The sequence below is a fragment of the Phodopus roborovskii genome, unplaced genomic scaffold, assembly GCF_943737965.1.
Source record: "Phodopus roborovskii unplaced genomic scaffold, PHOROB, whole genome shotgun sequence".
NCBI lineage: Eukaryota > Metazoa > Chordata > Mammalia > Rodentia > Cricetidae > Phodopus > Phodopus roborovskii.
In genome coordinates this window covers 21,854,761-21,875,602 of record NW_026126459.1, presented here as the reverse complement: position 1 = coordinate 21,875,602, position 20,842 = coordinate 21,854,761, and the positions used below count along the sequence as shown (strand labels likewise).

Sequence of the window (20,842 nt, the reverse complement as noted above, 5' to 3'; positions counted from 1 at the left end):
CATTTTAATTTTCAGTCACCTCATCCGTAAAACGGAGAAAATAATTTCTACTTCTCAGGGATGTTATAAAAAAAAAAAAAATTAGTTCATATGATTCCCGAGTCAGCCAAGAAAGTGTTCTACTTGAAATGACCAGAACATGAGTTGGACCGTTCACCATAGAAAACTAATAAAGCCATTTCATGTATAAACAGGGCCAGCCTCCGTCCAATTTTCTATCTGCAGTGTAGGGACAGTAACGAGGTAGCTGCCTGGAAACACAGGAGTCCAAAGCCTTCAGAAAAAGAACCACGTTGAGAGGAAAAAATATCTGGACCTGGCCACTGCCGGGGCCCGTCTTTCCAATGAACCACTCACGGACCGGAGTTTCTGACAGACAGTTCGTCTCAGCCACTCCCGTTGCGCGGTTTTTTAATGTTCCGCCCCTCCATCTGAGGTGTTGGCCTTGACCAATAGAAGCGCATCATGGGTAGAACAGCGGCCAATCAGCGTTTAGGGGCCCTAGGGCCGCGCTCCGAGCGGCCAGAGCGGCCAGAGGGCGAGCTGCGCGACGCAGCACGGCGGGGAGGTAAGATGGCGCCGTTCTTGTCTCGTCCCCTTCGCTGCCGTTAGGTGTGCTGCTCACCCTTCCCGTCAGGTCAGCGCAGCACTACGTCTCCTGCGGCGTCGAGGGTCACTCTTGATGGCTAAGCTTTGGGGAGCCGGTTTTTCCGGTGGTCGGGAGCCGTACGACAAGATGGCGCTCGCAGGACGCCTAGGCTTTGCGGCAGGGGCCGGGAGCTCCGGGGCGTCCGGGGACAAAGGCGGCAGCGTGCCGGCGCGTGGGGGCAGGGTGCGCCGTTCGCTGCAGGGGTTCCTCGTGGGGCTGGCGCCGCGCTTCCGGTCGATTGCTGTGTTGCTTCGGCCGACGTGGTGGGGGCCAGAGCGGCTAGCGGGTCTGGAGAAGGGGAGGGTGGGTTAGCCACCGGGCGCCCCGCGGAAGAACGCAGACAAGGACTTCTGGCACGGTTAAAGCCATTTTGGTCTTTTGTGTGACATGCTTTCCCCCTTCACCTCCCGCTCTTTGCAGGTTTTGGTATGAACAGGATTCGGATTCACGTCTTGCCAACGAATCGGGGGAGGATCACCCCAGTGCCCAGATCACAGGAACCCCTTTCTTGTTCGTTTACTCACCGCCCATGCTCTCAACCGCGTCTGGAGGGGCAGGAGTTTTGCATCAAGCATATTCTTGAAGACAAGAATGCACCCTTCAAACAATGTAGTTACATATCGACGAAGAATGGAAAACGGTGTCCCAGTGCTGCCCCCAAGCCCGAGAAGAAAGATGGGTATGTGTAGATCCTGTGTGTGTGTGTGTGTGTGTGTGTGTGTGTGTGTGTGTTGGTGCCTTCAGTTTCTCAGTTGTCAGTGCTGTGTCACCGAGTGTGTGTGTGTGTGTGTGTGTTGGTGCCTTCAGTTTCTCAGTTGTCAGTGCTGTGTCACCGAGCCCTTTTCAGCGCCTTAGGTTTTCATGTATTTATTTTAATAAGTGATTTTATCTTATGTACATTGGTGTTTTGCCTGCACGTGTCTTCGTGAGGGCATCAGATCCCCGGGACCTGGAGTTACAGACAGTTGTGAGCCGCCATATGGGTTCTTTGGAAGAGCAGCCAGTGGTCTTAACCGCTGAGCCATCTCTCCAACCCTAGATTTTTTTTTTTTTTTTTTTTTTACTGCGATTTGAAGCATTATTTCCAGTTCGTAGTGTGCTGTGTGTGCAGAGGTCAGAGGACAGTTGGCTGGAGTCAGTTGTACTTCGTGGTTACCGACGCTTGACCCATAGAGTCACCTTGCCGGCCCCTTTGTTGTTTCCTTTTAAAAAGACATTCTCCCACTATGCTCGAAACTCTCCATATGGACCACACTGGCTTGGAACACTTTGGGTAACCCTTTACAATTTTTTGTTTTTCGAGAAAAATTTTCTTTGTAGCTTTGGAGCCTGTCCTGGCACTCGCTCTGTAGACCCTGCCCTTTACAATTTGAAAATCTTTTTTATATGTATGGGTGTTTGGTATGCATGTATGTTTGTGTTCCACGGTCATGTTTGATGCCAGCAGAGGCCAGAAGAAGGCATTAAGTCCCCCTGGTACTGGAATTACAGATGGTTGTTGGGAATCAAATCCTCATCCTCTACGAAGAGCAGCCATTGCTCTTAACACTGAGCCTTCTCTTCAGCTCCATCTTGGCAACATTTTGGCCTTGAGAGTGCTGGAGATTATAGGTATGGACCAAACCCTGGTCCCCTGCCCCTGCCCCTGCCTTCCTTGTCTTTCCCCCCCCCCCCCCCCACAGGGTCAATGCTCATAGCCAGGCTGCTCTGGAATTCATTATGTAGATCAGGCTTTCCTCCAACATGAAGCACTCCTGAGTGCTATGGTGCACCAACCTGCATGTCTCTGGTTCAGTTTTAAAGTGAAAGAGGAACATAATATGTAGACTTGGTGCATTCTGTGGAGGATTAAGGATATATTCTTTGGGAGGGGGATTAAAATGATAAGAACTGAAGCTGGGAGGTGGTGGCACTCCTTTAATCCCAGCACTGAGAGATAGAGGCAGGTGGATCTCTTGAGTTCCAGGATAGCCTGTCTGAAATACCCTCCCCAATAGTGAACACTGGAAGGACACCTGAGGCAGGGTCATTTAGTTAATTGCTTGCTTGTGCGGGTTTTTTTTTTTTTTTTTTTTGGAGACAGGTTCCGACTAGTCTGGACTAATTTGGAACTCTTCTTGATTCTCCTGCCTCAGGGATTAATTACTGTCTGCACAACCATACTCAGCTTTAAATTAAAAAAAAAAATTATTACGTGGTTACACATGCTACCACACACGCTAGCACACACACGTAGTCAAAGGACAACTTCTCAAGTTGGTTCTCTCTGCCATGTGGGTGGGGATGGAGCTCAGGTGGTTAGGCTTTGGCAGGCAGTAGGTGCTTTTGTTTGCCGAATCATTGAATTGGCCCTTTAAGTTAATTCTTGATGCTGGAGTGCTGACTCACTTTCTCGGCCTTGTTTCTGTTAAATGATAGGCACAATGCATATATGTGTGTTTGGAAGGGGCTTACAGCTTTTATCATTACTAGATGATTTGTATACATCTTTTAATTTTTGAACTGAACCATATCTGTCTACAGTGAATTAATTGTAAAATGTGTTTCCAGAAGTAGTTTTGAAAATAAAAGCATCTCTGATTTTCTGTGAGATACTGTTAACAATTTTATGGTTAGACTGTTTTGTCTGATGACTTGAACATTGGTTAAACTACTTGCATTTTCCTTTAATAACATCTAGTGTGGGCTGGGGATAGAGGTCTTGGTTTGACTTGGAGCATTACATGTACCACACTAAGCAAAAACAAAACCCTGGGTGGGTTGACTTGGGGGCAGTCAAGTTTCTGGAATTATAGATGGTTGTTATGTAGCATCTTGTTATGTAGTCTTGGCTGCCCTGTAAGTCATTGTATATACTTGGAGATCCACCCGCCTCTGCCCTCTGAGTGCTAGGAGTAAAGGCCTGCACCATCCCCCTGGCTTTCACACTGATCTTCAATAATCATTTTAAATTTCCTAAAGACAAAAAGATTATTTGGTAACTGAATATTGCTGACTCCTTTCAAGAGAGAACCGATTAAATAGTAATGTTTCATCTCCTTAGGGTGTCTTTCTGTGCCGAACATGCTCGAAGGAATGCCCTAGCACTTCATGCTCAAATGAAGAAGAACAATCCAGGCCCTATGGGTGAAACCCTCTTGTGCCAGTTGAGCTCATATGCTAAAACAGAGTTGGGCTCTCAGACACCAGAGAGCAGTCGAAGCGAAGCTAGCAGGATACTGGGTAAGGATGTCAAGGTCTTTGCTGGTGTCAAAAAGGAAGAAGCTAAAGGATGAACTTGGGTTTAGTGCAAGGATTTGCATTTGTGGTTGTTACTGGGAATTCTGTGAGAATTCCAGGGTTGCTACTGCTATTGTTAGTTATTAGTTGTTTTTTATTTAAGGGTTGTTTAGATACCTTCTCCTGATCTGGGACCTTCTGTTAAATTTTTAAAAAGTTAAAAATTTTGAATTTTAAGGTTTCAGGTTGATCTCTTTAATGTAGCTTCATATGTGGAGTTACAGAGGTGGGAAGTCTTAATGGCTGCTCTCCCTTCCTTGCCTCAGATGAAGACAGCTGGAGTGATGGGGACCAGGAACCCATTACTGTGGATCAGACATGGAGAGGTGACCCTGACAGTGAAGCTGATAGCATAGACAGTGATCAAGAAGATCCCCTAAAGTAAGTTGTAACTCCACCTAAGATTTTTACATATTCTATGTAGTTAGTATGTAAAATGTAGTGTGGCATGTGGTTAATTAATACAGGTGGGTTTAAGTGTCATGGTTCAACACCGTCTTGCTCCAAGACAAGATTTCTTGATTCTTCTGTGGGAGTCTTGGAACTGAGTTATGCCCATAAGATGTTATAGGGAAGAAAGATACCTTGACATAGGAATGGGAGGGGGACAGAAAAGTACTGGCTGGCTAGAGAAGAGACAGTGGTTTTGAATATGTGCTTGTCATAGATACTTGGACACTTGCTGCAAAATTCTATGGTTCTGACTTTTTAAATGGTAAAGTATCCAGTAATTTGTTTTGGTTTCATGTCTAATGAAAGAAAGACTGATTTAGAAACCCAGAATTTAATTATATGTTAAGGTCTGCTGTAACCCCTGATCGCCTTAAGAGGTGTAGAAATATTCAACACTGGAAATATTGAACATTGCCACTGACATCTCTAATAATTTTTTGAGACAGCATCTCATTATATATCTCTGACTGGCTCAGGCTTCTTTTTCCTCTACTACTAGTTTTTGTTTTGAATATCTTAGCAGTTAGACAACATTTGTCTTCACTTATGTATTACAGAAGAGAACATATACATATATATATTTTTTTGTTTGTTTGTTTGTTTGCTTTTTCGAGACAGGGTTTCTCTGGCTTTGGAACCTGTCCTGGAACTAGCTCTTGTAGACTAGGCTGGTCTCAAACTCACAGAGATCTGCCTGTCTGTCTCCCGAGTTCTGGGATTAAAGGTGTGTACCACCAACCCCTGGCTTGCTTGTTTGTTTTTGTTTTTTGTTTTGTTTTGGTTTTTTGAGACAGGGCTTCTCTAACAGTCCTTGCTGTCCTGGAACTCATTTTGTAGGCCAGGCTGGCCTTGAACTAACTGAAATCCACCTGCCTCTGCCTCCCAAGTGCTGGCATTAAAGGCATGCACCACAACTGCCTGGTTTATGTGCCACCATCTCCCAGCTATATATTAGTTTAGTGTTTTGAAGACAGGGTTTCTCCATGTTGTCTTGGCTGCCCTGGAATTCATTCTGTAGACCAGGCTGACTGGGAAATCAGATCCACTTGCCTCTGCTCCCCAGTACTGGAATTAAAGCAGTGTGCCACAATTGCTGGGTAGGTATTTATATTGTTGATGATTACACTTAATATACTGCAGTAACTAATTTTTTCTCACTATAGTTATGTAGATGAGATTTTTTTCTTCAAAGTAACCATTAAATTGCTTTGTAAAACATAATCTCATTTTTAAAACATTTCATTTTTAAAGCTTACAAGGTTTATAACATTTTAGCCAAAACAAAATGGTTAAGTCTTGCTTCCTTTTAAACTCTCTGACTCCCATACTATTGCTTATATTCTCTGCTGGTAGAGTGAAAAATAATTCCCTATTACTTGTTTTTAGTTTTGGATTTTTGAGGCAGGGTCTACCTGATCAGCCCTGATTGACCTCGAATAAACTTGTTATTAGGTTAGTGTTTTACATCACTTACTAATACAGACATGGCCTATTACCTTGTTTAGATAGGAAGAATAACTTTTTTTTTTTAAATAAAGGGTTTATGTATGTGTTTTGCATCCATATGTAGTGTACCACATGTGTGTCTGATTCCCATAGAGGTCAGAAGAAGGCATTGAATATGCTGGAACCAGAGTATTGCACGGTTGTAAGCCACCATATAGTTGATGGGTAGTGAACTCTCTGTAACAAGTGACCCTCGAACAATCTCTCATCATTCTTGTAGCACAGTGTCTGTGTGTCCATGGCTGGCCTTGAACTTAAGAACCTCCTGTCTTGGTCTCATGAGGGATAGAGTTGCAGGTGTGTGCCACCATACCTGGCTGGTCATAATTTTTACAGTTTTCTGGTTTTGTTCTTGATTTTTCATTATTTCTGTATACTTACTTTTCTTTGACATTAACTACTTTTCTAAATACATGTTTATATTGGCTTCAATTTAAAATATTTGGCAGATTTGCTTCCAGTCCTGTAGTAAATTTTTTTGTATATTCTATACATTTCAGAATATAGAAAAAAATGTTTTTGAGACCTGGTTTTATGTATCCCATGCTGTCTTCAATAGGCTATATAGCTGAGGATGACCTTAAACTTCTCATCTGAATGTGTACCAGAGGTATCTCAAACTTAACCATCTGTGACTGCATAGACATGTGCCATCTATGCTCAGCTCTAGTGGTGTGTTCTTTTTTTTGAGATTCTACTATTTTAATTTAGGTGTACTAGTGTTTTGAGTATGACTGTGTACCACTTGTGTACAGTGCCCGAGTTAGGCAGAAGAGGGCGTCTAATAACCTGGGACTGTAGTTACAAACAGTTAACAGCTGAAGGAACTGGGAACTGAACTCCAGTCCTCTGGAAGAGCAGGCGGTGCTCTTAACTGCTGAACCATCTCTCCAGCTCTAAATGGCTAGTTTTTTTTATGTAGACAAGGATGGCCTTGAACTCAGAGATCCACAAATGGCTAATTTTCAAAGACATTTTTGTTTTGGATATATAATTTGTGTGTATTATTTCATATAGGAGAAACCTTTTAATTACTGAAAATATAAAGTATATCAACATTAGTAGCTTGTTTTCCCTGTTTATATAATGACCACCAGGCAAATTGAATTTAAAATAAAATTTTTAGTTAAATGATTTTTCCCCCTAAGACAGGGTTTCTCTGTGTTACCATGCTGTCCTGGACCACACTGGTCTTGAATTCACAGAGCTCTGCCTGCCTCTGCCTCCAGAGTAAGTGTGGGCCACTAAGCCCAGCTAAATTTGCTTTAGATTCAAAGTTTTAATCTTTCAGTTTTTAATTACTTAACTCAAAAACAGGAAACAATCTTCATATTAAGCTCTAGAATATCTTTAAAGTTTATGACTGGTAGCCAAATTATACATTGGTATGTGGTGTTGCTAGACTTTGAACCTTGCTAGTGTTATACATGGATTTTACCAGTACTCTATCTTCAGGCTGTGTCCCTTGGACCATAGTTAGTCTTTGAAGGCCAAAAAATCTCATTATAGGATTGTATTTAAAGGAAAATTAGGACACATGGTTATTTGATATTTTTGTGTTTGCCTAAATGTGCACCTGTGTACATGGAGGCTCAAAAAGGGTGCTGGATCCCCTGAACTGCAGTAAGAATTATGAACTGTGAGTCCCCTGCTCTTAACCTCTGAATCATCTTCAGCTCCTGGTTTATCTTGTAATTAAAATACTACATTGTTCTGACCAGGGGCTTTCTGTTCAATTACTGTGTAAAAGTAGAATGTAGATTAGTTGGTAAAATTTTCATGTTGCTCATCTTTGTTAAGTACATAAATAATGAGCTATCTCCCTTCCTGTTCCATATTGTGTGGTAATGCATTGGTATCCTTTTGTGGAGAGACCACCCTCCCTTGAGTCTCTTCTTACAAAGAATCTGTGCAGGTCCCAGACACACATGGCAGGGGGGAAAGACTGGATCATTGTGGGTTTTTGTTGGTTTATTTGTTTTTAGTGCTGAAGATGGAACTAAGGGCCTTATACTTTACCACTGAGCTATACTATACCAGCAAGCTCTTTTTTTGTTGTTGTTGTTTAATGTCTTAGTAAAATGCTGTTTGAAAATATTCCTATTTAACAAGATATGTCAGTTAGCATTGACCTTGTTAAATACAAATTGAGTCTTCAGAATTTTAATACTTTTTTTTTTTTTTTTTGGAGATAGGGTTTTCATATCTAGGTTGACCTTGAGTTTGCTACATAGTTAGGTAGTTAGGCAAGCTTTGAACTGGTCCTTGTGTTTCCACCTTCTAAGTGCTAGGTTATAGGTATGCACCACCACACTTGTCCCTATTGCTGTTTCTTTAATGCTTTGCTGAATTTATTGTTTTATTCCAGACATGCTGGTGTCTACACGGCTGAAGAAGTGGCTCTTATTATGAGAGAAAAGCTAATTCGTTTGCAGTCTTTGTACATTGATCAGTTTAAACGACTACAGCACCTACTCAAAGAGAAGAAGCGCCGATACTTACACAATCGAAAAGTGGAACATGAAGCTTTAGGCAAGTTTGATGTAGTTGAATCTGACTGACTATAGCCAGTGTGTCCCTGCTTACTTAAGTTTGGAAAAGCATCCTTGGTTACTAGTTACACCTTGACTTTTTTTTTTTAGAGGTGAATATGTAGTAAGTATCCGAGTACAAGAGAATCTGACCATAGGGAGTTTGCTGAGACAAGATAGACTGATGTCCTGTTTCAAAATTTTGAATTTTTGTGACCTTTTAGGTAGTAGTCTCCTGACTGGCCCAGAGGGACTTTTAGCCAAAGAAAGAGAGAATTTAAAGCGACTAAAATGTCTTAGACGATATCGTCAACGCTATGGAGTAGAAGCCTTACTGCACAGGCAGCTAAAGGAACGCAGAATGCTGGCCACAGATGGGGCTGCTCAACAGGTAATTTGCTCATGTATCTCTAGGTGTACACATTCACTTATTGATGGAATCGTCATGAAAACACTATGTTCAAGCCAGGCAGTGGTGATGAATGTCTTTAATCCCAGCACTCTGGAGGAAGAGGCAGGAGGATCTCTGAGTTCAAGGAGGCTGGCCTGATCTATAGAGTGAGTTCCAGGATGGCCAGTGCTGTTACACAGAGAATCTCTGTCTTGAAAAACCAAAACAAACAAAAATAAAAAGGTTAAAAAAAAAAAAAAATAAAATGAAAGAATTAAACGTCAAGAAAGGTTGACAGAGTAATTAACATGATCATTTTTTGGTATATTTGGTAGCTTTGTTTGCTTGTGTGACTGAAGAAAATGACATGTGCTGGGATTAAAGGTGTCACCTTTTAAATACAAAAACTAATTTTGTATTTAATATTTTCAGACCTAGGTTGACTATAGGTTAAGGGACAGACTACTTTATCATACTTTTACAGAGGTGTATTATTTATCCATGAAGTTTCGTTGCTACAATATTGGTTTAAAAGTTGTATTTTTTACCTTGTACGAATTGACTTTGCTTTTATAACAGTAATATTACGATGTATTCCTGTGTAGGTTTATTTGTGTTTGTTTTCTCAATTTTTAGGCTCATACCACTCGCTCCAGTCAGAGGTGCTTAGCTTTTGTGGATGATGTTCGCTGCTCCAATCAGTCTCTTCCAATGACCAGACACTGCCTTACCCGTATCTTTTAAAACTATTTGTTTAGGTTCTGATTTTCTACTTAAGACAACTTAAGACAGGCTAGTAGTGATCTCTGTTAGTTTAATTGAAGGTTTTGTTTACTTTGGCCCTGAATCAAGACCAGCAGTGTATTGAGGCTGTTGGTTTCAAGCAGGTGCCTAAATAAATGTCTTTCTATGGTCTGTTGGCCATTTTAGAAATATACAAATGTTATGGTCAATTCATTAGAAAGAAACATCTGAGCCGGGTGATGGTGGCTCACTCCTGTAACCCTAGCACTTGGGAGACTGAGGCAGACGGATCTCTGTGAGTTCCAGGACAGCCAAGGTTACACAGAGAAACTCTGTCTTGGGGAAAAATCTGGCTGAATATGATACCCAGCTCTTTAAACACTTGACCAGGTAGGCCCAGAAGTTTGGGAGTTGTGGCCTCCTTGGGCCACAGAAAAATCCTGTCTGGGATGGGTAAAAGGGAAGCCGTGAGCGGGAAAAAAACAGTGAGTCATTGATGACAGATGTGGGTGGCTGCTAATATTAATGATATTATAGGGTTTCTGTATAATACTTATACATTATTGATTTAGCCTTTGTTCATTAAGTTATATGTTAACTCTGTTACCAAGGAAAAAAGATCACTGTGGGTTTTCTGCCCATAACAATATTCTGCGCTGTGAACTATGCAGTAGTGTTCTTTTATATGGTTAGTGCCCTAACTTGTGTGTTTTTAACTTACTCAAATTAGAAACGTTCAAAAAATGTACTATCTTCCCCTATTTTCTTTCTAATTTGTAAATTTAAACCATTAACACCATATGCTTTCTGGTATAGAACTACATTGCTGATGGGCTACAAAACTTGGGCTGACCTATATGGAGGAGTGGGGAGGGAGAAACAACCTTCTCTTGGTCTTGTCTTTGACAGGGAAGGGTTGTTTTTATTCTTGTGGTTTTTTTTTTTTTTTTTTTTTTTTCTTCTTCCCCTATTGAAATATTTGAATTTGAATTTTATACTAATGTCTGAATAGCTTATCTTTTTAGCCTCAGCATTGGGACTACAGGTGTACACTACCATACCTTATTTAGAGTTACTGATTTTAGAATATAAATGCTTATGCAAAGTATTGAGCTCTAAAGATGACTGCTTAAAACATAATTGGGCTACTTAAAGGCCAGGAAACTGTAAAGAGCGTTTGATGTGTGGGGTGGAGGTTGAAGGGGCTTTAAGGGAGGAGATTAGAGCCTATAGAACACATGAGATATATAAAGTAGAGAGTGCTGGTGTGAGAAGGGTTAATGGAGTGGTGGGTGAGGAGAATGGGGACGGAAATCAACTAAAACAAACTGAAATCAACTAAAACAAACTATGAAAATACTTAAGGTAACCTTACTTTGTAAGCTAACTAAAAAATTAACAATAGAACCTTTTAGCTGGGCATGGTGGTGTATGCCTTTAATTCTAGCACTCAGGAGGCAGAGACTGGCAGAGTTTGAGGCTAGACTGGTGTAGTGAATGCCAGGGCTATGTAAAGAGACTATGTGTCAATAAGTAACCTTTTAAATACTTGCTGTAAAACTTTTTCTTTTTCTTTTTTTTTTAAATGAACCAGGCACAGTGGCTCATGCCTATAACCCCAGTACTTCAGAGGTAATGATGGGAAAATCAGGAGATAAAGATTATGCCTGACTAAGAAGTAGGTTCTTGGGTTCCAAGCTAATGTATCATGTTACTAGGAACAGTATTTCTGCAGACTTAGAACAGAAACAACATTGTGTCTTGGAAGAGGTTAGTAGGTCTTCTGTATCAAGATGTTTTTCTGTTACCTTATGGGTTTTCTCTATTTCTGTATGTTCCTTAGCACTGCTGCAGTGGGGGCTTACTTAGTGTCTTTAGTTTTAACTGACCACAATCCTGGAAAAGAGATGGAGGATGAATTATAAATTATTGGTAGGGCTAAAATTATGTGCTGTGCAAAATAACACTTAGTTTTAGAGAACTAAAGATTACTCATTGCATTTTGTTTTCTATAAAAACAGTTCTCTGAGAGCGTGTGTGTGTGTGTGTGTGTGTGTGTGTGTGTGTGTGTGTGTGTGTGTGTGTTATGGCATACTCTCCCAGATTGTGCACATCCGATGGATTTGGTCTATTTCCTTAACTGTTTCTGCAGATATTTGCCAGGACACAAATCAGGTTCTCTTCAAATGCTGCCAGGGGTCTGAAGAGGTACCCTGCAACAAACCTGTTCCTGTAAGCCTTTCTGAGGACCCCTGCTGTCCACTGCATTTCCAGTTGCCTCCTCAGATGTATAAGCCCGAGCAGGTACTGTCTGTGCCAGACGATCTGGAAGCCGGCCCCATGGATCTGTACTTGAGTGCTGCCGAGCTTCAGCCCACTGAGAGTTTACCACTGGAGTTCAGTGATGTAAGTTAGAGAAGCTCTGCTTTGATTGGCCCTTGAAAGAAGGCCCTCTTTATTAGTGGTGAGAATAGTTAGTGGTTTTCAGCCAAAAGGATGGATAAAGCTTTTGACATGATACAAATGTAGTGGAATATGTTTGTTACTGTATTTATTAGACACTTTCTGTCCCACCTTTTATTCCTCAAGTCTTTTCTTGTTATGAGATAGAGCCTCACTATGGAGCCTGATTTGAATCCGAACTTATGATCCTTTATGTCTGTCCCCTAGGTGTTAGTGTTTGAGGCATGTACCACCCAGGCCTGGCCTCCTTTATTACTTGGAATGTGATTGGAAGTGACTCAGTGATTTTTTTTTTTTTTTTTTTTTTAAAGGTATTTCCTTCCTGAGCCCTTACACTCGGAAAAAAGAGAGAAAACTTCTCTTTTACTTGAGGTGGTATCTGACTCTACCACTGAACTACCCTGTCTAAGCTTCTCAAGTGCTATGACAGGTGTGGGTCACTACCATACCTGACTCCTAAGTGTTCTTTTTGTTGATGGATTTGCCAATTTTGGACAATTCAGTGAATTTTGTGTCTATAGCTTTTTTTTTTAAACCCTTAGTTTTTTTTTTTTTAAAGATTTATTTATTATGTATACAGTGTCTGTATGTGTGTCTGCATGCCAGAAGGAGGGCTCCACATCTCATAGATGATTGTGAGCCACCATGTGGCTACTGGGAATTGAACTCAGCCCTATCCCCTCTTAGTTTTCTGAGACAGGATTTCTCTGTGTGATTCTCCCTAGCTGTCCTGGAACTTACTTCAGCCTAGCCTTGAACTTAGCTCCTCCTGCCTCTGCCTTCCAAGTGCTGGGATTAAAAATGTATGCTACCACTGACCAGAGAAAGCCTTTCTCAAACTTGCTGCTTTTGGAGAGGACTTGGCTTTGGTTCCAAGCAGCCCAGCATCCATATGGAGGCACAGACAGACAGACAGACAGACAGACAGACAGACAGACACACACACACACACACACACACACACACACACACACACACACACACACCCCACCTCACACATATAAAGCAATTTTTTTTTTTTTTTCTTTTTTAAAGGCAAGGAGGGTTGTGGGTTACTTACTTTTTGTAGCTAGCTGTAGCTGTGCTGGAATTTACTGTATATTGCAGGCTGGCTTCATCATAAGATCTTCCTGCATCGTCTTCTGTCTCTGAGTGCTGGAGTTAAAGGTGTGTGCCACCAAGCCTGGTCCTGTGTGGTGTTTTTTGTTTTGATTTTGTTTTCTCTCTGGTTTTTGAGATAAATACAAACCGGGATTCTGTATTTGTTGTGGTAGATTTTAAACATTCCTGTTCTGGTAGACAGGCATTTTTTGTTGACCCTTTTCAAAAAAGTTTTATTTTTATTTTGTTTGTTTTGAGACAGGTTTTCTCTGTATAACAGTTCTGGAACTCACTCTGTAGACCAGGCCAGCCTTGAACTCACTGAGATCTGCCTACCTCTGCCTCCCAAGTGCTGGGATTAAAGGTGTGTGCCGCCACCACCCAACAGAAGTTTTATTTTTAATTGACATTTTATTACAAATTTACTCAGTATAGAGACTTCACTTGGTTTAGTTCTAATTTAATTTTTGATGCTGTTCTAAATGGGATCTAAATATTTTTGTGTTTTTTGCTTCCTGCTTTAAGCCCAGCTTTGTACCATGACCTAAGATGACTAGTATTTGATTTAAAAAAAAAAAAATATTTGTGTGTTTTGCTTCCATGTATGTATGTGCCCTCTATGAATGCATGGCATCAGAGGCCTGAAGAGTTTAGATTCCCCTTGGGCTGAAGTTAAATAGGGTTATGAGCCACCATGCGGATGCTGGTAATCAAACCTGGGTCCTCTGCAAGAGTAGTAAGTGCTCCTAACCACTGAGCCTACATGGTTTCTTGTATTCACAGAGATACTTGATGGGGCCATTGATGAGTGATATAAACTCTTCCTAAGAGAAATGGCCTTGCATTTTTAAAACCTCTGTCTTCATTGCTCTGGGGATTGAAGTTCTTGGGAAGTATTGCCTGCTGTCTGTAGAAACTACTTTTCCCTCCTTGGTTTGAGAGAGATGATGCCAATTTGTTTTTCCTCTCAGAGTTGGCCAGTTTAAGTTGCAGTCTATAAACCTCTTAGCCATAAATTTGGAGTGTTAATTTTAAGAGGAAAATGGGATTACATTTTAAACACCTCCCTATGTGACTTAGGAAATGAAGCCCTTTGAAGTGTTTGCCCATGTTATAATCTCACGCTTCTTTTTTTTAATGTGATCTAGAGACTCAAAATATATATATTCCTCTCTGTTTTTAGTGACTTAAAATACTCAGCGATGGGGGAGATTGTAAAGTAGAGGCCCTCTTCCCAGAGGGCAGGCCTGGGGGTATCCAGTAGTGCTCAGAGTGGGCTTCCTGCTGAAACTTGTCTGTTTTTCCTGCCCACTCCTTATAGATGTTTTCTGGTTGCCGTCCCTGGCATTCTCAGAGGCAACTGCTTACACAAATAGACTTGTGTGTATTGTGTACCTATGGGTGGGAAGAACTGGGAACAATCCCAAGCTTTAAAAAAAGATTGCAGGAAACAAAGTGTCCACAGTCTTAATGGTGTGTGTGAGAGAGAACATTGCTTTCTGTGGATAACATAGATATTTCCAGTACATCTGTAATGGATATTTGTAAGTGTGGCTTTCTCTGTGTTTCTGCTTACTCTGAGCAGTTTGTCTAAATTGTTGCTGTTTTTAAGATATTTTAAAAGAATATATTATGTGTCCCAGGCTGGTCTTGAACTCTCACAGAGATCTGCCTGCTACTTCTTACTTCCAGAGTGTAGGGAGTGAAGGTATGTGCACCCATGCTTGGCTTTTAAACATTTTTTTAAAGACTTAGTTATTTTTGTTTTATTTGTATGGGTGTTTCACCTGCATGTATGTGCACCATGTCCATGTCTAGTGGCCTGAGAAGTCAAGAGGTGTCAGATCTGGTACTGGAGTTACAGTTCTGTGTGGAGTTCCATGTGGGTGCTTGTATTAAACCTGAGTTTTCTGGAAGAGCAGCATGTTCTTTTAACTGCTGAGTTATTTCTCCAGCCCCTAGTTGAATTATGTTTGACTTTTTGTTTATTTTAGATAAGGTCTTGCTGTATAGACCAGGCTGGCTTCAAACTCACTCTGCCTTTGCTTCCTGATTGCTGGTTTTAAACTTGTGAGCCACCACATCCAGCATTGGCTTTTAGACTTAAGTTTTAAGGGGAGTAGATAGTTTAACTGTTTTCTCTCCCTTTAATCATGAAAAAGTTAAGATTTTTATTCCTGGAGGTTACCACACATACATAACAGTTGTGTAAAATGATGGATTTCCTTGTGATTATACATGTGTGTAGCATATTTGCTCATAATCTCTTTTCCCTATTATCCTTTCTTACTGTCCCTTCTCCTTTTCCCTTTCCTGCCAGGTCTTTAATGTGGGACCTGTAAGTTCTTAGAGGTAACTTAAAAAGCATTGACTGAGCTTGTGTCAAGTGTCTTGGAACTTAGGTTGCTATAGTACTCGAGTCATTATAGTGACTTGAGCCCTGAATCAATGTTGGTTTCAGGCAGGAGCCAAGAATGATTCTTGGTCTGTTGACTCTTCATTATCTCTGGGAATGACTGACTCATATGGAAAAGTGTAGTCTAGAATGTAATGTCTTTTTTTTTTTTTTTTTTTAAACAGAATACTTGAACTATGTTAAGTTTAAGACTGAGAGGCTTAGCTGGGCCAGGTGGCACAGGCCTGTAATCCAGCTACTGGCAGGTGAAGCAGGAGCATCATAAGTTCAAGTCTTGCCTGGGCTGCAGGGTGAGTTCAAGGCTAGCCTGGTCAACTTAGTAAGACCCATCTCAAAGTAGATGTGAAGTAGAAATGAAGAATAGAGGACTTGGAATGTAGCTCAGGGTAGATCGTTTGTCTGCCATGAGAGAGGTCCTGACTTCAGTTCTACCAGAAGCTTATGCTAGGAGTAGGAAATTAACAAAAATGTCATGGTCTTTGCCATTCAGAGAAATTTGAGTTTCTGTGGGTTTTTTCCTCTCTTTTAGTTGCTTGCGTTGTGAATGTTGGTTAATCTTGCATTGCCTAATGTTTTCCAGTGGGATTTCATGTTATTTTATCTAGAAGTTGATTGTTCTTACTTATATACATCAGTGAGGAGCTTAGATGTTGATTGACTATAATTAGTCTCAGAGAGGGTATGGTTTTTTTTTTAAAGTTACATATATTTTCATGGGTGTAGTTTGAGTGTGCTTGAGTGTGTGAATGTGTGTGTGTAAATACATGTACATGTCCACATGTTGTGGCATGCATATTTGAGTCAGTTCTTTTCTTCATTATTTGGGTCTGGGGAACTAAATTAAATACAAGTCATCAAGGCTTGTTGGCCAGTGACTACTCACGAAGCCATCTTATTTTGTTAGCCCTGTATTTTTTTTTTCCTTAGAAATATTCTTTACTATTTACTTGTTTTGTATGAGTTTGTGCACATACATGTATATGTGTACATCAGAATGGTTGTAGGAGTCTGTTTTCTCTTCCATGTGGATTCTGGGGTTCAAACTCAGTTAGTTCACCATCACTCTTAGCAAGTGTCTCTGTTCATTGAGCCATCTTGCTTTCGCTGGTGGAGGATTTTTGGTTTTTTTCCTTTTGGTGTTTATTATAATAGAACATGTGTTAATAAAATTTTAACACTTTAACTGCTTTACAGTTTACAGTTCAGTGGTATTAACATTCATTGTGCTGTGCGATCATTACTAGTATCTTTCTCTTGCATTTTTCCATTGGTTCCAACAGATTCTATACCTGTTAAGCCCTTTCTTTCCTTCCACTCATAGTAGTCACTGTTTTACTTTCTGTGATCTCTCTTAGGAATTTGCTTGTTGATTTATGTTTTGTTATCAGCTAAGAAAGTTTTCAATATTGTTGGCTCTTGTTTAATTGATATAACATCCTAAGCAAGGGGAAAGGAGGGACCTGAGAATTACTTTGAACTTTGCTGAAAATTATGTCAATTTTATCTCATTGATTTCCTAAATAATGCTAATAGGCTTTTCCCTTTCTTTCCCAGGACTTGGATGTTGTGGGTGATGGTATGCCATGCCCTCCATCACCTTTGCTCTTTGATCCTTCACTAACTCTTGAAGATCATTCCGACAAAGAAATTGCTGGAGGCCCAGTGGGTATCTTGACAATTAAATCTGAGCTAGGTTCCTTCATATAGTGGCCAGGCCAGGTGGAGGTTTTTGATGTTGGTTGGCATGAGTTCCAGGGAGTAGGGTGTATTCCCAAATGGAATGTAAAAGTGACACAGATGGTGGTTTTTCAGTGGGTACTATAAAAGAAAGTACCCCTTTCAAGCTAGAAATAGAGTTCACTGATAGGTTTTGTTATTGGGCTTCTGTTGTGATAAAACAACATGACCAAAAGCAACTTGGGGGGAAAAGGATTTATTTCACCTTATGCTTCAGGTAGCACTGAGGGAAGTCAAAGGAACCTGGAGATGGGAACTGATGCAAAGACTATGAAGGAGTACTGTTTGCTGGCTTGCTCAGCCAGTTTTCTTATACCATTTAGGACTGCCCAGGAGTGGCACTGTTCACAATGAGTTCAGCACTCTCACATTATCCAAGAAAATGCACTACAGGTTTTGATGTTCCCTTCTAAAATGAATCTAGCCTATATTAAATTGACAGACCAGCTAGCATAGACCTTACATTTACAGTTATGGTAGGAAGTCCTGGGTTTAATGCACAGCACTGACTAAACAAAACATAAAACAACTTTTTCTTTTTTGTTTTTGAGATAGGGTTTCTCTGTGCCTTTGGAGGCTGCCCTAGAACTTGCTCAGTAGACTAGGCTGGCCTCAAACTCACAGAGATCCACCTGCCTCTGCCCCCACCCCCCCATACTGGGATTAAAGGCGTGCACCACACCGCTCAGCACTCTTTCTTTCTAATGCCCGTCTTGCACTAATTTTCCAGATGAGCTATAGAAGTAGGGCATAGGTTTATCTGAATGAAAGATGGTAGGTAAATTGTCCCTTTTAGGCAGTTCATTATTCTAATTGTTATTATAAGATAAAGGCTGAGGTAGCTTACTGATGGCTCTTACTGAAGACTAGCAGTTCCACTGTAGCTGTTGGTTTCAAGCAGAGGCCTACAGAACTGTCTTCCCGTGCTTTATCAGTTACTCTGGAACCTCAGTAGAGAATGACTATTTCATTTGGAAGAAACAACCCTATTCTCTCCTTTGACAGCTTCAGTAACTGATTCTCCGGGACATCAAAGTATTGGGGAAAACAACCACCTAGTTACTTTATTTCTCTTGTTTTTGTAGCTACTATAAATGGGCATCAGGGTCGTGCTTCAGAACCATTGCATGAGTCTAATCAAAGTGCCTTTATTTTAATAGGGCCAGATGCAGGTGGCTGGGGATAGGTGCAGATCCCAGGTACCTCGAAATTTAGAGAAAGCCTGCGCATCATTCCCTCAGCGTGGATTGTCTACTGCAAATGGAAAACCAGAACCTACTTCTATCAGTTGACAGTTCAGTCTGGAAATTTTTTGACTTTGGTGGATCTGAACTTACAGTTCTTCAAACAGTATATCTCTGATCATCTCTCACTAAGCAGGGACAACCCAGATTACATTGTTTTTCTTTGGGGCTATAGAGTGATATATTTATGAGGAATAAATCTTTAGTGTTTAAGTTATAGGATTCTTTTCAAGGAAGAGAGTGTGGTAGTCCCTGCCTTTGGGATGGAATGAATATTGGAGACTATTCCTGAGGAAAAGACGTTTTTGTGATGGGATTTCCTAAGCCTTGGATGAAATCTAGGCAGGGGCTGCAGTCAGGAATGGAACTCTTTGGGTGCTGGCTGTTCAGTGTCTGGCTATCTGTATCTAAAGGCCTGTGTTTAAGTCTTTCCTCAGCCCCACATAACTGGGCAATAGAAACCCCTCTTTCTAGTGACTGAAAAGAGCTCACAGGTCTGTGCTATCCTTCCTGCTTTTAACTTATGTAAATGTCTGGTGGATTCCCCCATGTAAAATATAGTAAAATTATTGTATATAGTTTCTATTAAATGTTAAAATGTTATGGAAATGTAAAGTAGTGTGAATTTTTGTTTCTGTATTTGAGAGTGTCTATATTATTTTCTGGGACTCCAGTTCTGTCTGATGGGAAGAGTATATAATATTTCTATCCTGGGACAGGCATTACCAGAGAAACGGCATGAGAGAAGTGGCGCTTGTTACTCAGCTCCCTGGGCCAGATAGAATTGGGTTCATTGGAGAGTTAGTTCAGTAGTGGGCTCAAGACTGTCCAGTGCTTTAGGATCTTGGGCGAACCCCGGGGGGGGGGTGGTGGTGAGAGAATAGGCTCAGATGTAATGAGGTTTGTGTCAGGCTGGTTCTAGGGAAACTAAAGGAAGCTTCTAAAGCCCAAATAACAGTTCACAGAAAACATAAGTAATACAACTGTGAGGAACAAGATTAAGCTTGCTTGGGGTGGACATTGTTACTGTGAGCTGTACATTTCTTCCTACAAGAAGGAATACTGAGGTGAAGATCATTTTTTTAGCCCAAGCTGCTTTCAGGTGTTTCAGTTACTTACCTTATGCTTGTAAGGCTTATGGTTCCAGAGGGCTAAGAGGCCATGGCAGGAAGGCATGACAGCAATGGGAGGCATGGTGGCAGGGTCAGGAGGCTGAGGGCTCATGTCCTTGACTACAAGCATGAAAAACAAGTGGTACAAGGCTTTTAATCTCAAAGGCCAACTTCCTTCAGCAGCAAATTTGCATCATCTGAGACTCCCAAAACTGTCCCCAATGGGGCATTGAGGGTCCAAATCTAGAGGCTGTGGTGGACATTTTTCATTCCAGTAACCACATCTGGTTTTGCCAATGGAAAGTCCAGAACCACAGTACTGGACCAGAGATTGTCAGAAGGGGAGCTGGTCCAAACAGCCAAATGGAAGGTCAGAGTGCATCTGATGGACTTGAGCCAAGCCAAAAAGTACTCCTCTCCACCGAGACCATCAGGGCTGGGGGGATGCAGGCCCCACAGCACTGCTGCAGGATGAGAAAGGAGGTTATGTGATTCATGGGAAATGTAGATTATGGAAGGTTAGGTGGCATAGTAGCTCCTGCTGCTGTACCCAACATTGCCTTTTTGACTGAAATGGGATACAAGCGCTGAGGTCTTACTCTGCTGTATTGAACTTTGCTAACATTCCTTTGTGTCCTTACCTGTCCAAAGAATCAGAAAGTAAATGAAACTAAGTTCCTGAAGCCAATAAAGTTCATAAGTCTTCCCAAAGATATATAAGCAGTAATTAATTTCTGGGGAGAGGAGACTCCAAAATTAGCAAACTGTAAACCAGCTCTCAGCAAACTGTCAGGAGCTCCAGGGGTGCGACTATTGTGAGTTTTCCCATTGTTGGGGTGAACTTTTTTGGTGATGTACCTATCTCTGAGTCATCCATGCTCCTGTAAGTAAACCAATAAACTCAGCAGTTCACAGAACTACTTGGGTGGAGTAATTTCTTTGGTGTTTCTTTGGTGTGTCTATGGTGTCCCAACGTGACTGCAGTGCCCAATACCGACCACAAGAGGGAACTAGGGGGACAGTGTTCATCTCTTCAATACTGAGTTCCAGCCAACCTCTAAGGTTGGGAGAAGTGGGAGAAATGAGACAGAGGTGGAAGTAAAGGGGAGGGGGTAGGTGGAAAGAAGAGAGTGGGAGCTAAAGGAGCAGAAGCTGAGACAAATGGCTGTAGAGGTGTCACTCCTAACAGCCCAGTAGAGACTCGAACGCCTACTCA

At 41.3% G+C, this 20,842-nt stretch overlaps 1 protein-coding gene and 2 non-coding genes across 7 annotated transcripts; all 3 read left to right on the top strand.

The window, feature by feature from the left end:
- The first annotated feature begins 438 nt into the window (after nucleotides 1-438).
- Nucleotides 439-19,129, top strand: Kansl2 (KAT8 regulatory NSL complex subunit 2). Of its 5 annotated transcripts, none has more exons than XR_007834846.1 (10): nucleotides 439-568; nucleotides 1,070-1,328; nucleotides 3,693-3,871; nucleotides 4,195-4,309; nucleotides 8,256-8,419; nucleotides 8,643-8,809; nucleotides 9,446-9,542; nucleotides 11,706-11,959; nucleotides 15,698-15,823; nucleotides 17,088-17,195. XR_007834846.1 is itself a non-coding variant. In XM_051189804.1 (10 exons), the coding sequence occupies exons 1-10, from the start codon at nucleotides 466-468 to the stop codon at nucleotides 18,560-18,562; spliced, it is 1,578 nt and encodes a 525-aa protein (XP_051045761.1). In that variant the 5' UTR covers nucleotides 439-465; the 3' UTR covers nucleotides 18,563-19,129. The 5 variants fall into 5 exon arrangements, 4 of the variants coding, with proteins under 4 accessions (XP_051045761.1, XP_051045762.1, XP_051045760.1 ...); XM_051189804.1 differs by lacking the exon at nucleotides 15,698-15,823 and adding an exon at nucleotides 18,431-19,129; XM_051189805.1 differs by lacking the exon at nucleotides 15,698-15,823 and adding an exon at nucleotides 18,431-19,129 and having other exon boundaries at nucleotides 8,256-8,423; nucleotides 8,647-8,809; nucleotides 11,706-11,857.
- Nucleotides 9,646-9,782, top strand: LOC127226253 (small nucleolar RNA SNORA2/SNORA34 family). The gene has a single exon (XR_007834864.1). It is a non-coding gene; the product is annotated as a small nucleolar RNA SNORA2/SNORA34 family (small nucleolar RNA).
- LOC127226254 (small nucleolar RNA SNORA2/SNORA34 family) lies at nucleotides 18,120-18,256 on the top strand. Its single transcript, XR_007834865.1, has one exon. It is a non-coding gene; the product is annotated as a small nucleolar RNA SNORA2/SNORA34 family (small nucleolar RNA).
- Nucleotides 19,130-20,842: the final 1,713 nt, after the last annotated feature.